The sequence below is a fragment of the Panulirus ornatus genome, chromosome 4 (assembly GCF_036320965.1).
Source record: "Panulirus ornatus isolate Po-2019 chromosome 4, ASM3632096v1, whole genome shotgun sequence".
NCBI lineage: Eukaryota > Metazoa > Arthropoda > Malacostraca > Decapoda > Palinuridae > Panulirus > Panulirus ornatus.
In genome coordinates this window covers 65,894,657-65,918,383 of record NC_092227.1, presented here as the reverse complement: position 1 = coordinate 65,918,383, position 23,727 = coordinate 65,894,657, and the positions used below count along the sequence as shown (strand labels likewise).

The 23,727-nt window shown below is 41.4% G+C and overlaps 1 protein-coding gene and 1 long non-coding RNA gene across 2 annotated transcripts in view; one reads left to right on the top strand and one right to left on the bottom strand.

Annotated features, from left to right (window-relative positions):
• Positions 1 to 23,727, top strand: part of LOC139764552 (uncharacterized) — a 482,407-nt gene continuing 458,680 nt past the window's right edge. Inside the window, exon 1 of the long non-coding RNA XR_011716405.1 lies at positions 1 to 541. This is a non-coding gene — a long non-coding RNA (uncharacterized lncRNA). The remainder of the gene's footprint in view (positions 542 to 23,727) is intronic.
• LOC139766775 (bone morphogenetic protein 10-like) overlaps positions 21,177 to 23,727 on the bottom strand; it is a 195,978-nt gene continuing 193,427 nt past the window's right edge. Inside the window, exons 5-6 of the mRNA XM_071695696.1 lie at positions 23,357 to 23,481; positions 21,177 to 21,998 (exon numbers count right to left, since the gene is read on the bottom strand). Coding sequence (XP_071551797.1) covers positions 21,768 to 21,998; positions 23,357 to 23,481 — 356 coding nt within the window. The 3' untranslated portion in view covers positions 21,177 to 21,767. The remainder of the gene's footprint in view (positions 21,999 to 23,356; positions 23,482 to 23,727) is intronic.

Here is a 23,727-nt window from a genome sequence, read left to right as displayed (position 1 = left end):
AGGTATTGTAAAACTAAGTAAAACACAATCAAAATTAAAAGAACCTGCGAAACATTTAACTACCACAGGCGGGAGTGGCACACTACAGCAGACGAATTCTGTGGGGATAAAAACGTCAAGTGGGACCCCCGGAGGGTGTTGATGCCACCATTGCACATTAGATTAGGCCTTATGAAACAATTTGTCACAGCTCCAGATAAGGAGTTGAAGCCTTCAAGTACATTCAAGAGTTTTTGCCTAAGCTGTTTGAGGCAAAGGTCGAAGCCGGTGTCTTTGCCGGACCACAGATAAAGAAGATCCTTGAGTGCAAGGAATTCCCACAGAAGCTCACAAGGAAGGAGAAGGCAGCTTGGTACAGCTTTGTCGCAGTGATTCGGGGCTTCCTGGGCGATCACTAGGCCGAAAACTATGTGGAGCTGGTTGGAACTATAGTGAAGATCTACAGCAAAATGGGCTGCAGGATGTCCCTCAAAGTCCATATCCGTGACGCTCACCTTTATTTATAAATTCAAGAACATGGGAGCGTAGTCGGAGGATCAAGGTAAGCACTTCCACCAGGATATACTGGAGTTTGAATGTCGCTACCAAGGAACATATAAACGATAACATGTTGGGAGATTATATTTCGGGTCTGAAACAACTCACTTCTAAATCCAAATCGAAATAGATGAATTTCAAAATATCACTGTCCTGGTCACAAAAGTAAAGTTTGTAAAGAATATTAGCGTTTTTCTCTACTTTTTACATAGAAACAATTAGGAAATATCACTATCCAGGAACAAAAAATTGTTACACAGTGAAGTACATAGTTTTTTTTTTATCGTGCTTTCTGCTTTGATTATCCATAATATATTGGAATCATCAAAATAAACACCAAATTTGTGTAGACAAGATAAGTAAAGGTCCAACCTCTACAAAAAAAAGCTTTATCCACTAACCTTAAAACAAAAACGAAAGTATTACAGGGTGTCCCTGACAAATAATTGTTTTCTGCACAGAAAAATTTTTCCATTTTCACCGATTGACAATTCACAATGTTGCTCGGATCGAGAAGGAACTTCGAACGTGCATGGCCCTCGACATACTCTTAAAACACCAATGGTGTCTTAGCTTCGTCTCTTCCTTGTATATCAACCGATTAATCTGAGAATACGAACACAACAGAAGCGATCAGGCAAAACTGAGCGAGCGAAAGAGAACAAATCAAGGCGCTTCAATTAATGTGGACACAACAAAAGCAGCCAGGCGAAATTGATCGAGCGAGCAACCGAACGAGGAGTGCAGGCGAATTTTCTGGCGACGGGCTTTCACAGTTCCTGGTAGTAGAACATTATATAATATTCATTTTGTTTATTTGATGTGAAAAGTTTAGATTTTCTTATATTTCTATAATCATGAGGATTAATGTTCCTAAGGTCTGTTAGTGATTCATAATCCTTTTCTTTTTTTGGTTCTTAACGACTAATTCAGTTCTGATATAGTATCATAATGCTTAGGCCTACCCGTCCCTTCATCTCGGCCACCACCTACGCCTAACAGTGAATTTACTCAAATAAGGTTTTATATATTAAAAGATATGCTCGCTTATCTCAAGAGTCACAGTGAGTCGTTCCTCAGTACTTATAGGTGTTCTGTGATTTGTTGTTTGTTTGCTGATGGAATTCTGAACTGATTGCAGTAGTTCGTCGAACGTCGATGGGTTCATACGGAAGTATTCTCTGAACCTTTCTTCATCTTGTCTTAGTTGTGGCATCAGGTGATGATATTCCCCATATTGGTGTCGGAGTTTGTTTATGGCATGAACCATACACGTTTTCTCCTTAATCTACGAATGCGGTAGCTATTTTCAGACAGGAGTTACAACCGTAGTACCCTTGACGTAACGACGAACGTAATGCTACTGTTGGTAACTTGCTTGCTGAGGACGGCATGTTTGCGGCAACGTCTGCTTTCGGTATGGCCGCCTGCCGCTAAGTTCGCTTGCTCGCTCGCTTTTGGTGTGTTCGTACCCGGAAATCTTCTACCTCATGTGATAATTACAAGGAAGTGGACTTAGAACTTATCTTGCTTCATTTTCCTCGTGGTTATAAGCAAATATTCTTAAATTGTAGAAATGTGCTTGTCATGCTCTCTTACTTTATCTTTCTAAGAAAAAGGTTTCATTGATGTGTAAAAGTTTTGGAAGGGGATCAGCTCTGCTTCTGCCTGAATATTCATTTCCTTTTTGTTTGCAGTATCTCTGTTTTCAATTCGTATCTTGTTATAGTTAGACCATGCTATACTCGGCAAACTACTACCTCATATACCTACTGTGTAGTTTTTCTTATTATTATTATAACCTTTAACAACAAGGTTATTAAAGTTTATATTTCCTTGCGTCGATGGGTACGTGTTCATCCTTCCTTCCTACCTTACTAATGTCTAGTCATCATCCCTGAAAGATTTTGGGGAGTCATATGTAGTTCCCCTTGACATATCTAAGGCCTTCGACAGAGTGTGGGATCGGGGTCTCATCTCTAAGCTCCCGTTCGTCTTTTGGCTTCCCTCTCTCACTTTGCTCCTTCATATCTGCTTTCTCTCTGACCGATCTATCTCTGTGGATGTTGATGGATCAGCCTCCCAACTCTACTCTATCAACAGCGGTGTCCCTCAAGATTCTCTCCTGTCCCCTACATTTTTTTTTCATTCTTTTTAACGATTTCCTCTCCACAAATAATCACTGCACTCATACGCTGACGACTCAATACTGCATTCATCCACGTCCTTCAATTCTGCTCCCTCCTCTCTCACTCGATCTGCATCTTGTCTGATACATCTTCCTCAATAATCTCAGATCCCCACATTACGGGAATAGCTAAGTCTGCCTCAAAGAAACTAGATGTTTTGCTTAGATGTCGAAACCTCTCTCCTGAACAGATGCCCCGCTTATACAAGGGATTGATTCGTCTTTGTATGTAGTACTGCTCCCACATTTGGGGTCGAGTCGAAAGCGATCCAGCGATCCACCTTATATACTGTTCCAGGCTAACATTCAAACTTGACCCTCTTGCCTTACGCCGCAATGTTGATTCAACTTCGCTCTTCTATAGGTGTCACTTTGGTTTTTGCTCCTGAGAGTTGAATGCTTGTGTGCCCCAACCACTAGATAGACCACGCAATACTCGGTAAGCTACTGCGTCACATGATTATTGCTTTCCCAATAACTATGACCTGGCACATTTCAAAAGACTGGTCTTTTGCTTTCTCAAAAAATCGTAAATACTTTCTCTCGTCTTTTAATTTTCCGTATCACAATACTCTACATTTCAATTAAAGCTCGGAATTGATGTGGACTTTTGTCCATGACTGGAGCCTTCAACATAAAAAAAAGTAGCGCTGCATACCAGCCAATTTACATACACTCGTTAGAAGTTCTGGACCTTTCGGTATAATCATCACTTAATTTAGCCCCTTCGCGAATTAAGCATGTATATATCAACTTAGTATAGTAAGAATGTGAGGTAGGGTAATTCTGCAGGTTATTATCGTGCCACATTCCTACGATGTATTCCGCTAATTTCACGTCTTGTTGATCGGAGGACATCTGGTGGTAGCTTTCATAATCTTGGAAAACCAGACCACCATTATTGTGGTCTGTAACAGTGTCAACAGTTGAGTGGGAGGGTGCAGACCGTCGCTCTTTTTAATGCAAGGCTGACGAAATTACTGGCTAACATTTTAAAATCTGATAATAGGTGTGTGTTACCAGCCTTTTGAACTGCTTTACCTGAAATGAACGTTGATACATTACAGGATAAAAGTGATTAACGACGAATTGTAGAGAAACCATTGCCTATATCCGGTGGCAGTGCCCGACCCCAACACCTCCGTGACTTGTGTTTTTGTGATTAGTGACAAAAACTGATAATTGTATTATGAATGAAGAACGCTGATGATACTTGAAGCAAATTTTGAAATCGATCTGCAGCGCGCTATGAAAAGATTGCACATCTGGTGGAGATTCCTAGTAGAATGTCAGGTAAGGATTATTGTTATTTAATCATAAATGTGCAGGCCTTTCACCGGATTGAGGTAAGAAATATTTGTTTTATTTTTTGAATAGAGCATTGCTTGTTTCTTGTAATGAACGTCGTTTATATTTTTTTCGGGGGAATATAGTATACTTTGTTTCGGGGAAATAGAGTAGGTTATTTAAGATAATGATTATGGTAAAAAATGAGAGTGAAATTGTAGATGTGCATTCTATTTGGCTGAAGGTGAAACAATACATTTGTGTCATTAGCTGAGTCTTTTTAAAGCTAAGATCCATTTTTGAGTACCACGTACTTATTAACTGTGAAGTTTTTTTTTTTTTAGATCATTTCGAATAGAATAGTTAGATTTGTTGTGGAAAACTAATGAAGACAAGGGATTTTTTTTTATTCCACGATATTAGTACGTCGATAGTGGCGGGTCAAGGATGATCAGGGAAAACGTGGTGTCAGTATTGTAAGAATATGTAATATTTAAATTACCATAACTTTGAAAAACTTACCTATCTTAGCAACCGAAGATTGCATTCTATATGGTGTTATATGATATATTATAATGCTTTGGTCCCAAGTTTACATTGTTTCTGGGAGATTTGTTTGGAAAAGATTGTCTCATGCCATTAAGCTAACGCAGTCAGCTTAACTGAATATAATTACGAGACCAAAACAATCAAATAAATTTCAGTAACATAGCAAATGACGTAAGTTGGAGTTGATAGGTGAAGTTGTGATGTTTTTGTAAGTTCTGTTCATTTATACTTGTTTCACGTACTTTCAAAATAATAAACCACATTTTTCCCTATCTTCATAATCTTAACGATACAAGAATCCTACTCGCGCTTCCCTGATGAATCAGTCTTACCAGTTTAGAAAAATTTATTGGGTTTCATAGGGAATTAAGCCGCAGCAGTAAAGTACACGGTGAATTATAGTGTAAGTACACCGCCACTTTAACTTTGGTAAATGATTACTAATGTTTTTCATTCATTGCTATGTCTAACGAAGGACTAGTTCATTTCACGCAATTTGGGTTCAATAAGTTTACATGTACATGCACAATGACAGACGTTTGGAGGCAAGTATGGGGTGTAAATGTTACAAAGAATTAATTCTTTGCAGTTACGTAAGGATGATATTGGAATATGCTTTTGAAATTCACAATAGTTTTTCTTATTTCATATATTTCGAACCATTCATTTTTTTCGTATCATACTTTCCTTTGTATAGACGACGCTGTACTTTAAGCTTTAGTATTAGATATAACATTGAGGTTAATGCGAGTATTTGTGCTAAGAATAGAAATTCATTTTTTTTTTACTCTTACTCATTTGACTGGGAGACGAGCACGGCATGCTGATACCTGCTGAACTTTCGTGTCATTTGTCCGATAAATTAGATATCATTTGCTAAACACTGATTTGGAGATGGTTCGTTGATGGCTAACGACCTATGGGATGTCGTCAGGCATCATTTTATCGTCTGATGTTACTAATCGTGAACCTGTCATACGATGTACAATTATAAGTCGGCGGAAAATGGAAATGATATATATGAGCTCCTTCAAGAAGGGGCAGAAGAGAAGGCGTAAAATAATAATGATATTATCATAATGATATTATCATTATTATAAATCAGTATAATTACCTATGTATAAATTTCAACTTGATCAGTCTTCTTTTAGGGAAGGTAATGTTTACTGATTTTGGTGTAGTCATTTGATAGTACATTGTTTAGGGTGACACTGATTTTTTGATTTTCTAAAAACATTAGGTTATGTTGTGTTTGGATGAATGGGGGCATGGAATTAATATATGATTTATCGTTATAATTCCATTGCAGAGTAATGTGGGGAGGGGGAGTTTCTTTCGATATAAGGTAGGTACGTTTTAAAAAAAATCGTTCTTAATCTTGAAAAGAACTTCCTTTTGTTCCTGGGAAGATGTCCCGTTCATGTATATTGCATTTTTTTTTCTTTTTTGTTGAGGGGGTTCATTTTGCTTTGCTGACTTTGCCACAGAATATAAGTGGATTTCCAACATAAAGAGGGGCAAGACACCAGCTCCCAAGGGGGATACTATGGACCTCCTCATGTTCTGCGGTGGTTAGTTAGGCGGTCTACCTGTTTACGGCTATGGATACCGCAGTGACCAGGCGACCAGTTCAAGATTACTGGTATGACACATACATGTAGTTTAACAACAGCGTGGCTCTGGCTTTCGTTGGAATCCGTAATACATGATCTAACTGCAGTTACTGCGGACATGGAGTTTGTATTACAGTTCAATTTATGTTGTCATTACGTAATCTTTGGTTCTGTCATTTGAAAACACTTTCACATTAAAAAGCAGATGCATGAAATAGTAAATGGAACCTGAGAGCACATTCAGATGACCCCCCTTCGGCGTCTTCTTGGTGGTGGGGAGCCAGTCGGGAGTTGTTGAGTGTCTCCCACTGGGCCATTTGGTATATTATCAACTCGTCGGTCTCTTTCAGTGCGTGTGACCCGTATGCGGCGGCTCAGAGCTCCAGACACATTCACAAACATTCACGCTGGTACACAACCAACGTCTTCAAGGTTGTAGTGCTCTTCGAATCGAATTTATGTGTTGGTCTGTTTTAGATTGGACACCAGTGATTTCAGTGATATAGATTATTTTCTTTGTCGGCACCCCAACATCATCCAGATATTTATTTCAGAACCTATATTTTTTGATATAAATGAACTACATATTTCCAGATAAATCTGCCATCAGCGTGCAACCAGACAGGAATTCTACTGAACTTAGCAGGGAAATCAGATTATGTAAATTAGATTGTAAGTTAAAGAATTGGTGTTAATTCTATTTAGGACATCCAACGAATTTTGTTAGGTTTGTTTGGTTAGGTTTAGTTGGACTGAAATTGTTTTGCCGGTGGTTTTTGGTGTGTCTTAAACGATTCGGACAATATTTTAAAAGCAAATCCCTACATGTGATTTTCCCCACTCAAAATCCCAGTTCCCACTAGGGGTCCTCCAATATCGTAGGTAATACTGATAAACTGGAGAAAGGATGGTCAGGATCGTACAAAACATAAAGAACCACTGGAAAAACATAATATACAAGGAAGCACAGGGTTATCTTTATAGAAGTGGCCCAGGAGACCCTTCTAAGGAACTCTTCCAGCGCTCAGCCCAGAGGGGTTATGTAATATGTTCAGTTAGTGTTTGCAGTGTTATAGAGATGGACGGTACCTGCGTAAAGGAGAATGTAACTCGTACATGCCTGGGGAGTGTAGATTCAGATTGATGTATGTCTAACAAGGTGGTGTTTGAGAATGGGCTGGAGGCGGGGATATTGTTTGTGTTTGTCGGGTCGTATCACTGTGTTTATATTTTGTCAGTGTGATTTTTGACAGTGGAGACATCTGTGACTGTGGGTTGTTGAAGTGTAAGGCAGAGATGATATTTGTGTTTCTGTTTGAGTGTTGGTGGTTAGACATAGAACGGTTTTCATGTTGCCAATACTGAGTGTTGAGCTTATTGAGGTGGGCCAGAACGGTTTTCATGTTGCCAATACTGAGTGTTGAGCTTATTGAGGTGGGCCAGTATTTGGAGAATCTTTGTTTCGTTGTGTAGGTGGTGAGAGGTTGTAATTGATAGACAGCTGGTGTATTTTGTAGTTCTCTGTTTTGTGTGGTTTACAGCTTTGCTATATTTGCTTTTGAGAATGTGGATGGCCTAGCAGGCAAGGCATTGTTTTTTATGTTAGCTGAAACAGCACGGGCAGCTGAGGCCCTAATCAAGGCCATCCCATTAACGCTATATATATATATATATATATATATATATATATATATATATATATATATATATATATATATATATCTTATCTTTTCTTTTGAACTATTTGCCATTTCCGCGTTAGCGAGGTAGCGTTAAGAACAGAGGACTGGGCCTTTTTTGGAATATCCTCACCTGGCCCCCTCTGTTCCTTCTTTGGGAAAATTAAAAAAAAAACGAGAGGGGAGGATTTCCAGCCCCCCGCTCCCTCCCCTTTTAGTCGCCTTCTACGACACGCAGGGAATACGTGGGAAGTATTCTTAATCCCCTATCCCCAGGGATAATATATATATATATATATATATATATATATATATATATATATATATATATATATATATATATATATATCATCCCTGGGGATAAGGGAGAAAGAATACTTCCCACGTTTTCCCTACGTGTCGTGCGTAGAAGGCGACTAAGAGGGGAGGGACCTAGGGGCTGGAAATCCTCCCCTCGCGTTTTTTTCTTTTTTTTTCTTTTAATTTTCCAAATGTGGAGCAGAGAAGGGGGCCAAGTGAGGATATTTCCTCAAAGACTCAGTCCTCTATTCTTAGTGCTACCTCGCTAATGCGGGAAATGGCAAACGCGGGAGACAGCGACAAAGCAAAATAAATAAATAAATAAATATATATATATATATATATATATATATATATATATATATATATATATATATTTTTTTTTTTTTTTTTCCGCTGTCTCCCGCGTTTGCGAGGTATCGCAAGGAAACAGACAAAATAAATGGCCCAACCCACCCCCATACACATGTGTATACATACGTCCAAACACGCAAATATACATACCTACACAGCTTTCCATGGTTTACCCCAGACGCTTCACATGCCCTGATTCAATCCACTGACAGCACGTCAACCCCGGTATACCACATCGATCCAGTTCACTCTATTCCTTGCCCTCCTTTCACCCTCCTGCATGTTCAGGCCCCGATCACACAAAATCTTTTTCACTCCATCTTTCCACCTCCAATTTGGTCTCCCACTTCTCCTCGTTCCCTCCACCTCCGACACATATATCCTCTTGGCCAATCTTTCCTCACTCATTCTCTCCATGTGCCCAAACCATTTCAAAACACCCTCTTCTGCTCTCTCAACCACGCTCTTTTTATTTCCACACATCTCTCTTACCCTTACATTACTTACTCGATCAAACCACCTCACACCACACATTGTCCTCAAACATCTCATTTCCAGCACATCCATCCTCCTGCGCACAACTCTATCCATAGCCCACGCCTCGCAACCATACAACATTGTTGGAACCACTATTCCTTCAAACATACCCATTTTTGCTTTCCGAGATAATGTTCTCGACTTCCACACATTCTTCAAGGCTCCCAGGATTTTCGCCCCCTCCCCCACCCTATGATCCACTTCCGCTTCCATGGTTCCATCCGCTGCCAGATCCACTCCCAGATATCTAAAACACTTTACTTCCTCCAGTTTTTCTCCATTCAAACTCACCTCCCAATTGACTTGACCCTCAACCCTACTGTACCTAATTACCTTGCTCTTATTCACATTTACTCTTAACTTTCTTCTTTCACACACTTTACCAAACTCAGTCACCAGCTTCTGCAGTTTCTCACATGAATCAGCCACCAGCGCTGTATCATCAGCGAAAAACAACTGACTCACTTCCCAAGCTCTCTCATCCCCAACGGACTTCATACTTGCCCCTCTTTCCAAAACTTGCATTCACCTCCCTAACAACCCCATCCATAAACAAATTAAACAACCATGGAGACATCACACACCCCTGCCGCAAACCTACATTCACTGAGAACCAATCACTTTCCTCTCTTCCTACACGTACACATGCCTTACATCCTCGATAAAAACTTTTCACTGCTTCTAACAACTTGCCACCCACACCATATATTCTTAATACCTTCCACAGAGCATCTCTATCAACTCTATCATATGCCTTCTCCAGATCCATAAATGCTACATACAAATCCATTTGCTTTTCTAAGTATTTCTCGCATACATTCTCTAAAGCAAACACCTGATCCACACATCCTCTACCACTTCTGAAACCACACTGCTCTTCCCCAATCTGATGCTCTGTACATGCCTTCACCCTCTCAATCAATACCCTCCCATATAATTTACCAGGAATACTCAACAAACTTATACGTCTGTAATTTGAGCACTCACTCATATCCCCTTTGCCTTTGTACAATGGCACTATGCACGGATTCCGCCAATCCTCAGGCACCTCACCATGAGTCATACATACATTAAATAACCTTACCAACCAGTCAATAATACAGTCACCCCCTTTTTTAATAGATTCCACTGCAGTACCATCCAAACCTGCTGCCTTGCCGGCTTTCATCTTCCGCAAAGCTTTTACTACCTCTTCTCTGTTTACCAAATCGTTTTCCCTAACCCTCTCACTTTGCACACCACCTCGACCAAAACACCCTATATCTGCCACTCTATCATCAAACACATTCAACAAACCTTCAAAATACTCACTCCATCTCCTTCTCACATCACCACTACTTGTTATCACCTCCCCATTTGCGCCCTTCACTGAAGTTCCCATTTGCTCCCTTGTCTTACGCACTTTATTTACCTCCTTCCAGAACATCTTTTTATTCTCCCTAAAATTTAATGATACTCTCTCACCCCAACTCTCATTTGCCCTCTTTTTCACCTCTTGCACCTTTCTCTTGACCTCCTGTCTCTTTCTTTTATACATCTCCCACTCATTTGCATTTTTTCCCTGCAAAAATCGTCCAAATGCCTCTCTCTTCTCTTTCACTAATAATCTTACTTCTTCATCCCACCACTCACTACCCTTTCTAATCAACCCACCTCCCACTCTTCTCATGCCACAAGCATCTTTTGCGCAATCCATCACTGATTCCCTAAATACATCCCATTCCTCCCCCACTCCCCTTACTTCCATTGTTCTCACCTTTTTCCATTCTGTACTCAGTCTCTCCTGGTACTTCCTCACACAAGTCTCCTTCCCAAGCTCACTTGCTCTCACCACCCTCTTCACCCCAACATTCACTCTTCTTTTCTGAAAACCCATACAAATCTTCACCTTAGCCTCCACAAGATAATAATCAGACATCCCTCCAGTTGCACCTCTCAGCACATTAACATCCAAAAGTCTCTCGCGCGCCTGTCAATTAACACGTAATCCAATAACGCTCTCTGGCCATCTCTCCTACTTACATACGTATACTTATGTATATCTCGCTTTTTAAACCAGGTATTCCCAATCACCAGTCCTTTTTCAGCACATAAATCTACAAGCTCTTTCCCATTTCCATTTACAACACTGAACACCCCATGTATACCAATTATTCCCTCAACTGCCACATTACTCACCTTTGCATTCAGATCACCCATCACTATAACCCGGTCTCGTGCATCAAAACCACTAACACACTCATTCAGCTGCTCCCAAAACACTTGCCTCTCACGATCTTTCTTCTCATGCCCAGGTGCATATGCACCAATAATCACCCATCTCTCTCCATCAACTTTCAGTTTTTCCCACATTAATCGAGAATTTACTTTCTTACATTCTATCACATACTCCCACAACTCCTGTTTCAGGAGTACTGCTACTCCTTCCCTTGCTTGCTCTTGTCCTCTCACTAAACCCTGACTTTACTCCCAAGACATTCCCAAACCACTCTTGCCCTTTACCCTTGAGCTTCGTTTCACTCAGAGCCAAAACATCCAGGTTCCTTTCCTCAAACATACTACCTATCTCTCCTCTTTTCACATCTTGGTTACATCCACACACATTTAGACACCCCAGTCTGAGCCTTCGAGGAGGATGAGCACTCCCCGCGTGACTCCTTCTTCTGTTTCCCATTTTAGAAAGTTAAAGATATATATTCCTGCGAGTCCACGGGGAAAATGAAACACGATAAGTTCCCAAGTGCACTTTCGTGTAATAATCACATCATCAGGGGAGACACAAGAGAGAAATAAAAGTCAGTTGATATACATCGAAGAGACGAAGCTAGGACGCCATTTGGTAAACACGTGATTGTCCAAAACATACAACAAGCGTTCATAAACTTTTCATTTTACAAATTTTATCAACAATAAAGTTATCTAATTTGTATAGACCATCACTAATATTAAGATTATAATTCTTTGTGTTTTTAATAATAGAAGATTCAATGATATTTCTTTTGGTAATAGAGTTAGAGTTAATAACTGAGATGGTATTACTCCAGTCAATACAATGATCATAGTTTTTAAAGTGATTAAACAAGGCATTTGATTCTTGCCCCGTTCTTATACTGTATTTATGTTGCTTAAGTCTAACAGAAAGATCCTTACCAGTTTGACCAACATAGAATTTATCACGATTTCCACAAGGCACTTTATAGATGCATCCAAGAGAATTTTCTGGTGAATTCCTGATTAAGATAGTCGTTATAGTATTATTGTTGCTAAAGGCAGCATTTACCTTAAAGGATTTAAGCAACATGGGAAGTAAAGTGAAATTATTATCAAAAGGGAGGACTAAAAGATTCTTGGTGTCAATGGGAGGTTTGGGCTCAAGTCTATAAATGATTTCTTTGCTAACTTAATGGATTTATCAATGAAAGATCTAGGGTACTTTAACTTAGATCCAATAGAATATATCTTCTCAAACTCATCATCAGTAAACTCTGGACTGCAAATACGTAATGCCCTAAGGAACATAGATTGAAATGACGATAATTTAACTCTGCAATATTGAGATGAGTAATAATGGATATATGAACATACATTGGTGGGTTTTCTGTATATGCTACACTTAAACTTGTTTCCTTGCCTATGGATCATGCAATCTAAAAATGGTAACATACCATTATTTTCATTTTCTACAGTAAATTTGATGGAAGGTACTAAATTGTTAAGTAAGGGGAGAAATATTCTTAAATTTTCATGTGTTGGTCAAACACAAAGAACATCATTTACATACCTAAACCAAATTGCCTTAGAAGGTAAGACATCCTTTAGTAATTTTGTTTCAAACAATTCCATATAAAGATTACTTAGTACAGGTGAAAGAGGGTTACCCATTGCCATACCAAATTCTTGAGCATAGTGATCTCCATTGAAATGAAATACACAGTCTTTTAAACACAATTTTATCAGTTCAATGAAAGCAGACTTTGAAACATGTAAATGAATATCATCCAAGACATCAAATAAATATTCTAAAAGGTCATCAACTGGAACTTTAGTGAAAAGTGAGGAAACATCAAAGCTAACTGGTTTGAAATCAAAGTTAACATTGATATTGTTTAGCTTGTTGACTAAATCTACATTGTTCATGATATTAGACTTTGATACCTTACCCACTAAAGGGCACAAAAAAGAAACTAACTATTTTGACAGTTTATATGTGATGGAGCCTACTGAACTCACTATAGGTCTTGCTGGAAAATTTTATGTGTTTTGATAAATCCATACATATATGGCAATGAAGGGGACAAAGATGACAAACTTTTGATAAGAGAACTATTACCTTTCAACAACAACTTCATTTCTTTATTGATATGAGAATTAATGCTTCTAAGGGATTTTACAAAGTTTAGAATATGTTGTGTCATCATTTAGAAGATCATTCATTTTAGATAAATAGTTACTTTTGTATAAAATCACAACAGTGTTAGCCTTATCTGCTTTAGTAGTATGTATATCCTTGTCTTTTTTTAAGGGGTTAATAGCTCTTATAAATCTTTTAGGACAATTAGGTTCCACTGGTTTTGACAAACTGGCATACACTAAACCCTTACAGATATTAATTTCATTATTACTTAAATTACTGTATTTCTCTAAATTACAAAATGACTTTGTGACAACACTGCTGGCTTCCCTGTTAGAGCACACAAAACTTAAACCATAGCCTAATGCACACAAGGAATCCTTATCTAGTTGTTTATTAGACAGGTTTACCACAAAAGATGGGTTTGTTTTCTTGGTCCAGTCGCTGTTTTTAATAAGATGGGCCAACTTGCAATTTAGTGACATTTGTAGCCTACTGCGTTTTTTCCTTAATTTATCATATATATATATATATATATATATATATATATATATATATATATATATATATATTGTTGGAAAGGATCACAGTTTTGCGCGTGATCAAGATATTCCTATGAGTCCACGGGGAAGATGAAACACGTTAAGTTCCCAAGTGCACTTTCGTGTAATAATCACATCATCAGGGGAGACACAAGAGAGAATATGAGTCAGTTGATATACATCGAAGAGAGGTACCCAATTTATCGACTAACCCCTAGAGGTGAAAGAACAGCTGGGTTGACTATGGACCAATTGCCGCAACCAGGATTGAAACATGTGCGCTCTACCCTGGGCGGCCCGTGACTGCGTCACGGTTAGGAGCGCTAGCCGTTACACCACAGTTTATAGTGGAGTGAATGAATAATTTGTAAAGTATACTAAGGTATTCTTTTCGTGTCCAGATGTGGAGCCTGTGTGTTGTGGGTGCATTTAGTGTGCCTGTTGCTTTTATGTTGGTGTTTATGGTGTGGAGAATGAATGTCGTGTGTGTGTGTGTGTGTGTGTGTGTGTGTGTGTGGTACCTATACTAGTTGGAGTTTCTTCGAGTGGCCATTCAGTGTGTTGGGAGGCTGCAGGATGGATTCACGTCTCTCTGGGATTAGTGGGGTGACTGGAAACTTTTGTGGAGATGGAGACATTTTGTTTTGGTTGATCCCTGGGTGAGTCATGGTTTTGATTTTGTGATAATGTTGCATATTTGTTGTTGCTAGCTTGCTGTCAGGGTCTGTGATGTGATTGTGAGGTAGTCTGCATACAAGAGGATTCTCACTCTGCGGTCTGCAGGTGATGATGCAAGGTTAGGTTGGAAGAGATTGAAAGCGGCTGAAGAAAGAACCGCTCCTTGGGAACACCACTGAAGAGTTGAAGGATTTTAAAGGTAAAGCCTTTGTGAGTGGGCGACTCGGGCTCAGTGGCCGTCTGTGGAGTTGGCCAACCATTTTCATTATTGGTGTGATGGATGGCGTCGTCATGTACCTTGAGTGAAACGACTTGTCTGGGGACGGCGTCGTACCCTGTGCTCTCGTCTTTTGTGATTGAGATAGATCAAGATGGGGGTTTGTGGTGGATTGAAGCCACCCAGGACGTGTTGTGTGCGGTATGAGTGTAGTTTGGTCGTGGGGAGACTAGGTGAAGGTGGGGTGTGTTGCTGGATTTTGTTGTGGTTCAGTGTTTCAAGCAATAGGGAAATGTACACTTCCTTGTGGTGAGAATGATACAACTTCGCCAAAGGTGATTCCTTGCAGGTGGAGACGGCAACACACACACACACTTATATATATATATATATATATATATATATATATATATATATATATATATATATATATATATATATATATATATTTCATTACCTATTTGTACTCAACGGGCGATACATTCGTGGGACGCCGTTTCTTGAAATAATTTTTTATACAGCTTCTTAAATTTCTGACTGCTCTCAGTATTAGTCATGTTTTCACTGCTTTTGTTCCATTCATCTATCACTCCTATGACATAAAATTACTTCTTTACATCCTTTTTTTTTTAATTTTTTTTGCTGAATTTCATAGTGTCCTCTGGTCGCTCTGTCCCTACATCTCTCAAAGAACCGTTTAGTGTCTACATCAACTGTCTGCTTTAAAGGCGTAAGAGATTTTCATCAGTGTACTCCTCGCTCATTTGTCTCCTAAGGTGTGCAAATGTAAAGCCTTCAGCCTTCCCCTGTAAATCAACTCGTACAACTCTGGTAACCATCTTCGTTGCCATACTTTCGACCTTCTGTGAAAGCTCTTTGTGCTTCTTTAGGTGACCAAACTTGAGGAGGATGTTCTAGTGTCGGTCTTATGTAGGATATGAACAGCTTGCTGAATGGTTCCCTCGTCGTGTCGTCACAGTGTGAGCTGTGGTCGTCACAGTGTGAGCTATTTGTCGTCATCGTAAGTGATGCGTTCGAACCACGCTGAGTTAGAGACGTGTTCGTCACAGGGACCACAGTCATCGTAGAAGACGGGATGGTGGGTGAGGTTAGGACACGACAGAAATAATAGTCAAGCAAATATTTAATCGATTTATTACACCTAGTTATTGAAAATCGAAAGAATTCATAAAAATAGGGATGGAATGTTGGAAGAACATGATAACTGTATGAGCTGCGTGTAATTATTATACTCTTAAAGATACAGAAAATACATAATGGGTTTTAGAAAGTATTGAAATGATTTCATGTTGCATTGGCAATGTTGTGTTTACCGTGACTACCACCAGGTGGGGTGTGTAGAACAGGTACATCTGTGGCATTCAACACCCCGCGTATATACAAGTTACACTCGGTATTTTTTTTTTTTTTTTTTTTATACTTTGTCGCTGTCTCCCGCGTTTGCGAGGTAGCGCAAGGAAACAGACGAAAGAAATGGCCCAACCCCCCCCCCCCATACACATGTACATACACACGTCCACACACGCAAATATACATACCTACACAGCTTTCCATGGTTTACCCCAGACGCTTCACATGCCTTGATTCACTCCACTGACAGCACGTCAACCCCTGTATACCACATCGCTCCAATTCACTCTATTCCTTGCCCTCCTTACACCCTCCTGCATGTTCAGGCCCCGATCACACAAAATCTTTTTCACTCCATCTTTCCACCTCCAATTTGGTCTCCCTCTTCTCCTCGTTCCCTCCACCTCCGACACATATATCCTCTTGGTCAATCTTTCCTCACTCATTCTCTCCATGTGCCCAAACCATTTCAAAACACCCTCTTCTGCTCTCTCAACCACGCTCTTTTTATTTCCACACATCTCTCTTACCCTTACGTTACTTACTCGATCAAACCACCTCACACCACACATTGTCCTCAAACATCTCATTTCCAGCACATCCATCCTCCTGCGAACAACTCTATCCATAGCCCACGCCTCGCAACCATACAACATTGTTGGAACCACTATTCCTTCAAACATACCCATTTTTGCTTTCCGAGATAATGTTCTCGACTTCCACACATTTTTCAAGGCTCCCAAAATTTTCGCCCCCTCCCCCACCCTATGATCCACTTCCGCTTCCATGGTTCCATCCGCTGACAGATCCACTCCCAGATATCTAAAACACTTCACTTCCTCCAGTTTTTCTCCATTCAAACTCACCTCCCAATTGACTTGACCCTCAACCCTACTGTACCTAATAACCTTGCTCTTATTCACATTTACTCTTAACTTTCTTCTTCCACACACTTTACCAAACTCAGTCACCAGCTTCTGCAGTTTCTCACATGAATCAGCCACCAGCGCTGTATCATCAGCGAACAACAACTGACTCACTTCCCAAGCTCTCTCATCCCCAACAGACTTCATACTTGCCCCTCTTTCCAGGACTCTTGCATTTACCTCCCTAACAACCCCATCCATAAACAAATTAAACAACCATGGAGACATCACACACCCCTGCCGCAAACCTACATTCACTGAGAACCAATCACTTTCCTCTCTTCCTACACGTACACATGCCTTACATCCTCGATAAAAACTTTTCACTGCTTCTAACAACTTGCCTCCCACACCATATATTCTTAATACCTTCCACAGAGCATCTCTATCAACTCTATCATATGCTTTCTCCAGATCCATAATTGCTACATACAAATCCATTTGCTTTTCTAAGTATTTCTCACATACATTCTTCAAAGCAAACACCTGATCCACACATCCTCTACCACTTCTGAAACCGCACTGCTCTTCCCCAATCTGATGCTCTGTACATGCCTTCACCCTCTCAATCAATACCCTCCCATATAATTTACCAGGAATACTCAACAAACTTATACCTCTGTAATTTGAGCACTCACTCTTATCCCCTTTGCCTTTGTACAATGGCACTATGCACGCATTCCGCCAATCCTCAGGCACCTCACCATGAGTCATACATACATTAAATAACCTTACCAACCAGTCAACAATAGAGTCACCCCCTTTTTTAATAAATTCCACTGCAATACCATCCAAACCTGCTGCCTTGCCGGCTTTCATCTTCCGTAAAGCTTTTACTACCTCTTCTCTGTTTACCAAATCATTTTCCCTAACCCTCTCACTTTGCACACCACCTCGACCAAAACACCCTATATCTGCCACTCTGTCATCAGACACATTCAACAAACCTTCAAAATACTCATTCCATCTCCTTCTCACATCACCACTACTTGTTATCACCTCCCCATTTACGCCCTTCACTGAAGTTCCCATTTGCTCCCTTGTCTTACGCACCCTATTTACCTCCTTCCAGAACATCTTTTTATTCTCCCTAAAATTTACTGATAGTCTCTCACCCCAACTCTCATTTGCCCTTTTTTTCACCTCTTGCACCTTTCTCTTGACCTCCTGTCTCTTTCTTTTATACTTCTCCCACTCAATTGCATTTTTTCCCCTGCAAAAATCGTCCAAATGCCTCTCTCTTCTCTTTCACTAATACTCTTACTTCTTCATCCCACCACTCACTACCCTTTCTAAACAGCCCACCTCCCACTCTTCTCATGCCACAAGCATCTTTTGCGCAATCCATCACTGATTCCCTAAATACATCCCATTCCTCCCCCACTCCCCTTACTTCCATTGCTCTCACCTTTTTCCATTCTGTACACAGTCTCTCCTGGTACTTCCCCACACAGGTCTCCTTCCCAAGCTCACTTACTCTCACCACCTTCTTCACCCCAACATTCACTCCTCTTTTCTGAAAACCCATACTAATCTTCACCTTAGCCTCCACAAGATAATGATCAGACATCCCTCCAGTTGCACCTCTCAGCACATTAACATCCAAAAGTCTCTCTTTCGCACGCCTGTCAATTAACACGTAATCCAATAACGCTCTCTGGCCATCTCTCCTACTTACATAAGTATACTTATGTATATCTCGCTTTTTAAACCAGGTATTCCTAATCATCAGTCCTTTTTCAGCACATAAATCTACAAGCTCTTCACCATTTCCATTTACAACACTGAACACCCCATGCATACCAATTATTCCCTCAACTGCCACATTACTCACCTTTGCATTCAAATCACCCATCACTATAACCCGGTCTCGTGCATCAAAACCGCTAACACACTCATTTAGCTGCTCCCAAAACACTTGCCTCTCATGATCTTTCTTCTCATGCCCAGGTGCATATGCACCAATAATCACCCACCTCTCTCCATCAACTTTCAATTTTACCCATATTAATCGAGAATTTACTTTCTTACATTCTATCACATACTCCCACAACTCCTGTTTCAGGAGTATTGCTACTCCTTCCCTTGCTCTTGTCCTCTCACTAACCCCTGACTTCACTCCCCAGACATTTCCAAACCACTCTTCCCCTTTACCCTTGAGCTTCGTTTCACTCAGAGCCAAAACATCCAGGTTCCTTTCCTCAAACATACTACCTATCTCTCCTTTTTTCACATCTTGGTTACATCCACACACATTTAGGCACCCCACTCTGAGCCTTCGAGGAGGATGATCACTCCCCGCGTGACTCCTTCTTCTGTTTCCCATTTTAGAAAGTTAATACAAGGAGGGGAGGATTTCCGGCCCCCCGCTCCCGTCCCCGGTATTGTCATATCATAATGGCTGAAACTGTACAGTACAAATATATAAATCTTATGAAAGGCTGGATGTGACGGGGAGAGAGAGAGAGAGAGAGAGAGAGAGAGAGAGAGAGAGAGAGAGAGAGAGAGAGAGAGAGAGAGACGTAAGGTTGGATCATGGCATGATTTTTGTGAAGGTGCTTCCCCGGAGTGATTGACCAGTTGTGACGCTGCCCGCCTTGTTGGCTGGCTCAGCTGTGGCCAGGTGGACGGTCCCTCTGTCAAGATTATGTCTGAGTTGAGTGAGATGCATACACCAGCAGAGCGCCTTTTGACGTGACGGTCCTTCAGACAAGACGACTGCAGACCCTCCATGGCTCAGGAACCACCCTGGACACCCGCCGCACTCATACCAAACGAACTGTGTAAATGCCAGAGTAAAGGGCAGTTTTATGAGGATCAGATGGCTAATGAGCGTACCCCAGCTGGGGAGTCTGATGGGGTTGTGTGGGCTGCCCACGAACTGTCTCATGAGGCAGTGTGAACTGCCTACGAACTATATGATGAGGGAGTGTAGGCAGTCCATGAACTGTGTATCTGATGGAAGGGGAAGGTTCCCTTTTACTGCCTCTCCCATATCTGATGGAAATCATGAGTGCGGCCCCATCGAATACTGCCTACCCAAGTGGCGTGTGGTAGTCGCAGCCTAAATAAATACACATGTTCGCTGATCACGTCCAGTCGGAAGTTTCACACCTGTAAGCATATCTGTGGGAGGGTCGAGGGTGTTGGACGTGCTTCCCTGTCCACCAGGTGGGAGGCAGGCTTGGAGGAGGAGGGAACACTTTGTTATGAACACTGTTATCATCTTAATGAATAAATAGATTCTTCAAGTATTTCTCTCCTAGTTCTACCGCAAAAATATAAAATTTGTGACCAAAATGTTTATACATGATCTAGATTACTTTTGTTTAGTAAAGCATAATGTCTTGTGTGAGTGATGTGTAGTTATGGCATATACCCGTGAAATATGGTGAGTGAGGCAGCCAGGACACAGATGCCCAGGGGCGTGTGTGAAGTGGCCAGGACACAGGTGCTCAGGGTTGTATGTGGGGCATCCAGAATACAGGTGCCCTGGTCCTTGTGTGGAGCAGCCAGGACACAGATGCCCTGGGTCGTGTGTGAGGCAGCCAGGACACAGGTGCCCTGGGCCGTGTGTGAGGCAGCCAGGACACAAGTGCCTTGGGTTATGTGTGGGGGCAACCGGGACACAGGTGCCCTGAGTTGTGTATAGGGCAGCCAGTACACAGGTGCCCTGGGCTGTGTATGAGGCAGCTAGGACACAGGTGCCCTGGGCCGTGTGTGAGGCAGCCAGGACACAGGTGCCCTGGGCCGTGTGTGGGATAGCCAGGACACAGGTGCCTTGGGTTGTGTGTGGGGGCAACCAGGACACAGGTGCCCTGGACTGTGTGTGAGGCAGCCAGGACACAGGTGGCTTGGGCCTTGTCGTAGGTAACTGGATCTTCACGATGTTTCTTGGTTGAGCTTCTATGAATAAGGAAACATCGTCCGTAAAGTTAAGTATTTCGAGAAATATTTACAGCGGAAATGCATTTGTTTTTAAGTACATGAGCCTTTGTGTGTGTGTGTGTGTGTGTGTGTGTGTGTGTGTGTGTGTATCGCTACTGAGAGTTAGTAAATATTCCGAGTGTTATGATAAACCATCTCTTGGGGTTTCTCATGGAAATAATGATAATAATGATAACAATAATAATAATAATAATAATGATAATAATAATAATAATATGTATAATACAAATGCTAAATCATATATCGCTAATGGATTATTCACTGAGATAAAGTAATATATTCAGAACTCAAAATCTGGAGGCGAGAGAAATTGTCTTTAATTGACGCAGTGCATGGCGGCTTGTGGCACGTGACATATTACATGGCGACATGGTGCACAGTTCATGATTGCACGATACACACAACTTGACATGTTGCACTGTTCATGATTGCACTTTATACGTTACATGACATCGTACACAGTACATGGTAGCATGTTGCACAGACCGTGGGCTAGTAAGTAGCCAGGTACCAGTGTCTGTCACCAGATAATCAGAATTGTCAACGTCTAATTGTACTTTTCCCTTTCCTGATTGTTTCTCATAACTTGTGGCGAGCCGTCAGCTGGGCACAGACGTTTACACGCTTAGTTTCCTCCCAGTACCATCTAACGGTTACTTGTTAGTTCTTTAGTCACTTATTTACAAATGACTATCTGCAGCCACACTCGAGGACGACCATGTCGTCGTAATCGTACTTGAAGGTGGTGATGCCGTTCTCCAGGTACAGGAGGGAGATGGGCCCCAGGAGCGTGGGCACACAGCAGGCGCGGGAGGTTCGGTCTGGGTGGCGGGAGTGCACCAGGTTCTGCACCACCGCGTGCTTGGTGGGGCTCAGGTGTGAGGCCATCGGGTAGAAGCACTTGCCGCTGCACTGGCTGGCCTGCGGACACGGAGGAAGGATGTTAGTCAGTAGGCGGAAACTAAGGCAACATACTAGCAATATTTAGAAATATGGTTCTTTAACAAGGCAGCATAAGTGGGACTACAGCGTCCCAGAGGAGCTAGGGAATAGAAAGAGACTACGGTAGACAGAGAAGCTGTGGTATGGAAAAGCTACTGTACAGAAGAGCTACGATAAACAAAGAGAAGCCACGGTAGAGAAAAGTTACGGTAGACGGGGAGCTAGGACGAGCAGGGCACACGGTTGTCACAGTACCGCACCCAACTGCATCTGTTTTATTTCTCGTAGTTCACAGGGAATTACTGACTGTTCGAGACAGAGAGAGGGCAGCCTCTCTCTTGATGATCAAAACAATTTTGAGCAATTTCACAGCATTCATATTACTGTAGAATTGACAGCTGTAAGAGGACAGCTTAATGCCGTTGAATTACCTCATGAACGCTTTGGTCCGGAATGGTGTGATTACCTGAGTGACAGACCAGAGCGATGTTAACGCTCGCCGTGCCCCATTATTTTGAGTTAAGTTAGAGGGTCGGAATAGGAAGAGTTGGATGTGGCATACAGCGCGCTGGACCACTGCCATACGAAGTCGTTATCACGTCTGGACAGCTTCACTGGTACTCTCCAGGAATCTTAACACAGAACGATACAGACAAACAAGTGTTGAGATGAACGACAAGTTAATGTGTGTGTCGGGAGGAGAGACAAGTGTAGAGCAGAACTTGTCTGATAGGTTGCCAGGATCCTCGACTTGAATGAATTGAATTTTGTGTCAGTAATACGAATATTCCTTTGTTCGTTCATGTGGTGCTAGGAGATGCGTCCGATTTAATTGGTATCTGGAGGAGGACAGGACAGGTAGAGCAGAGGATAGAATAAATTCTCCAAGTTTTTTTAATTTGTTGATTTTGTAGATTCCCAGATACAGGATATGAAGACCCCACTATCAGACTGAGGTCTTCATGAACTTATACAGACTCACTTATACGAAAGTGCCTCTGAAGGTGTTACTGTTATTTAATGTGACTTTAATCACTTTAGAAATTAATCACAAGATAATGTAGTACAAGATATTCCGCTGTGTTAAACTAAAAAGTAGTTTTGCTTTGATTTCTGTCACATCTTTAAAGTGTAAGTGAGCGTAATGTAATAATATGGATGAATTGCACGGATGTTATGCTGTAACTAGCCAGGTTTTTCTTGTATTATAGGTGTCATACTAGATCTAACATCTTTAAACAGAGCAGAGTCAGCCTCTGATGAAGCATGGGCCAGAGCCTTCTCATAAGTGGAGCCAGTGTTAGTGTAGGAGAGGAACTGGGTTGAAACCGACATACCTCGTAAGATGGTGGAGCAATGATCCACGTGTCCCACCCGATGTCTTTGAAGTCCACCTTAAGAGGTTTCTTCTTGCAGCCGTTCTTAGCCCTCCGCTTGCGTCCTTTGCGCCCTCTGGCTCGACCTGTTGTGGCAGGTGGTGGAATGAGAGTCACAGGATTAAGATAATATAGCCTGCCACGCCTCTAGGGCCAGCAGGGAGTTAACATAAGGCAAAGTGAGGCCATGGGTATGTGTGTACAGGATGAAGGTATCATTGTTCAATATGCTACACAAGTTACGGACCTGGTGAAGTTTGGATTAAGGGGAGACTCGTCTGAAGCGAGTCGTGCGCAAACTAGATACTGGTAAGACCTGAAAACGAGGACGT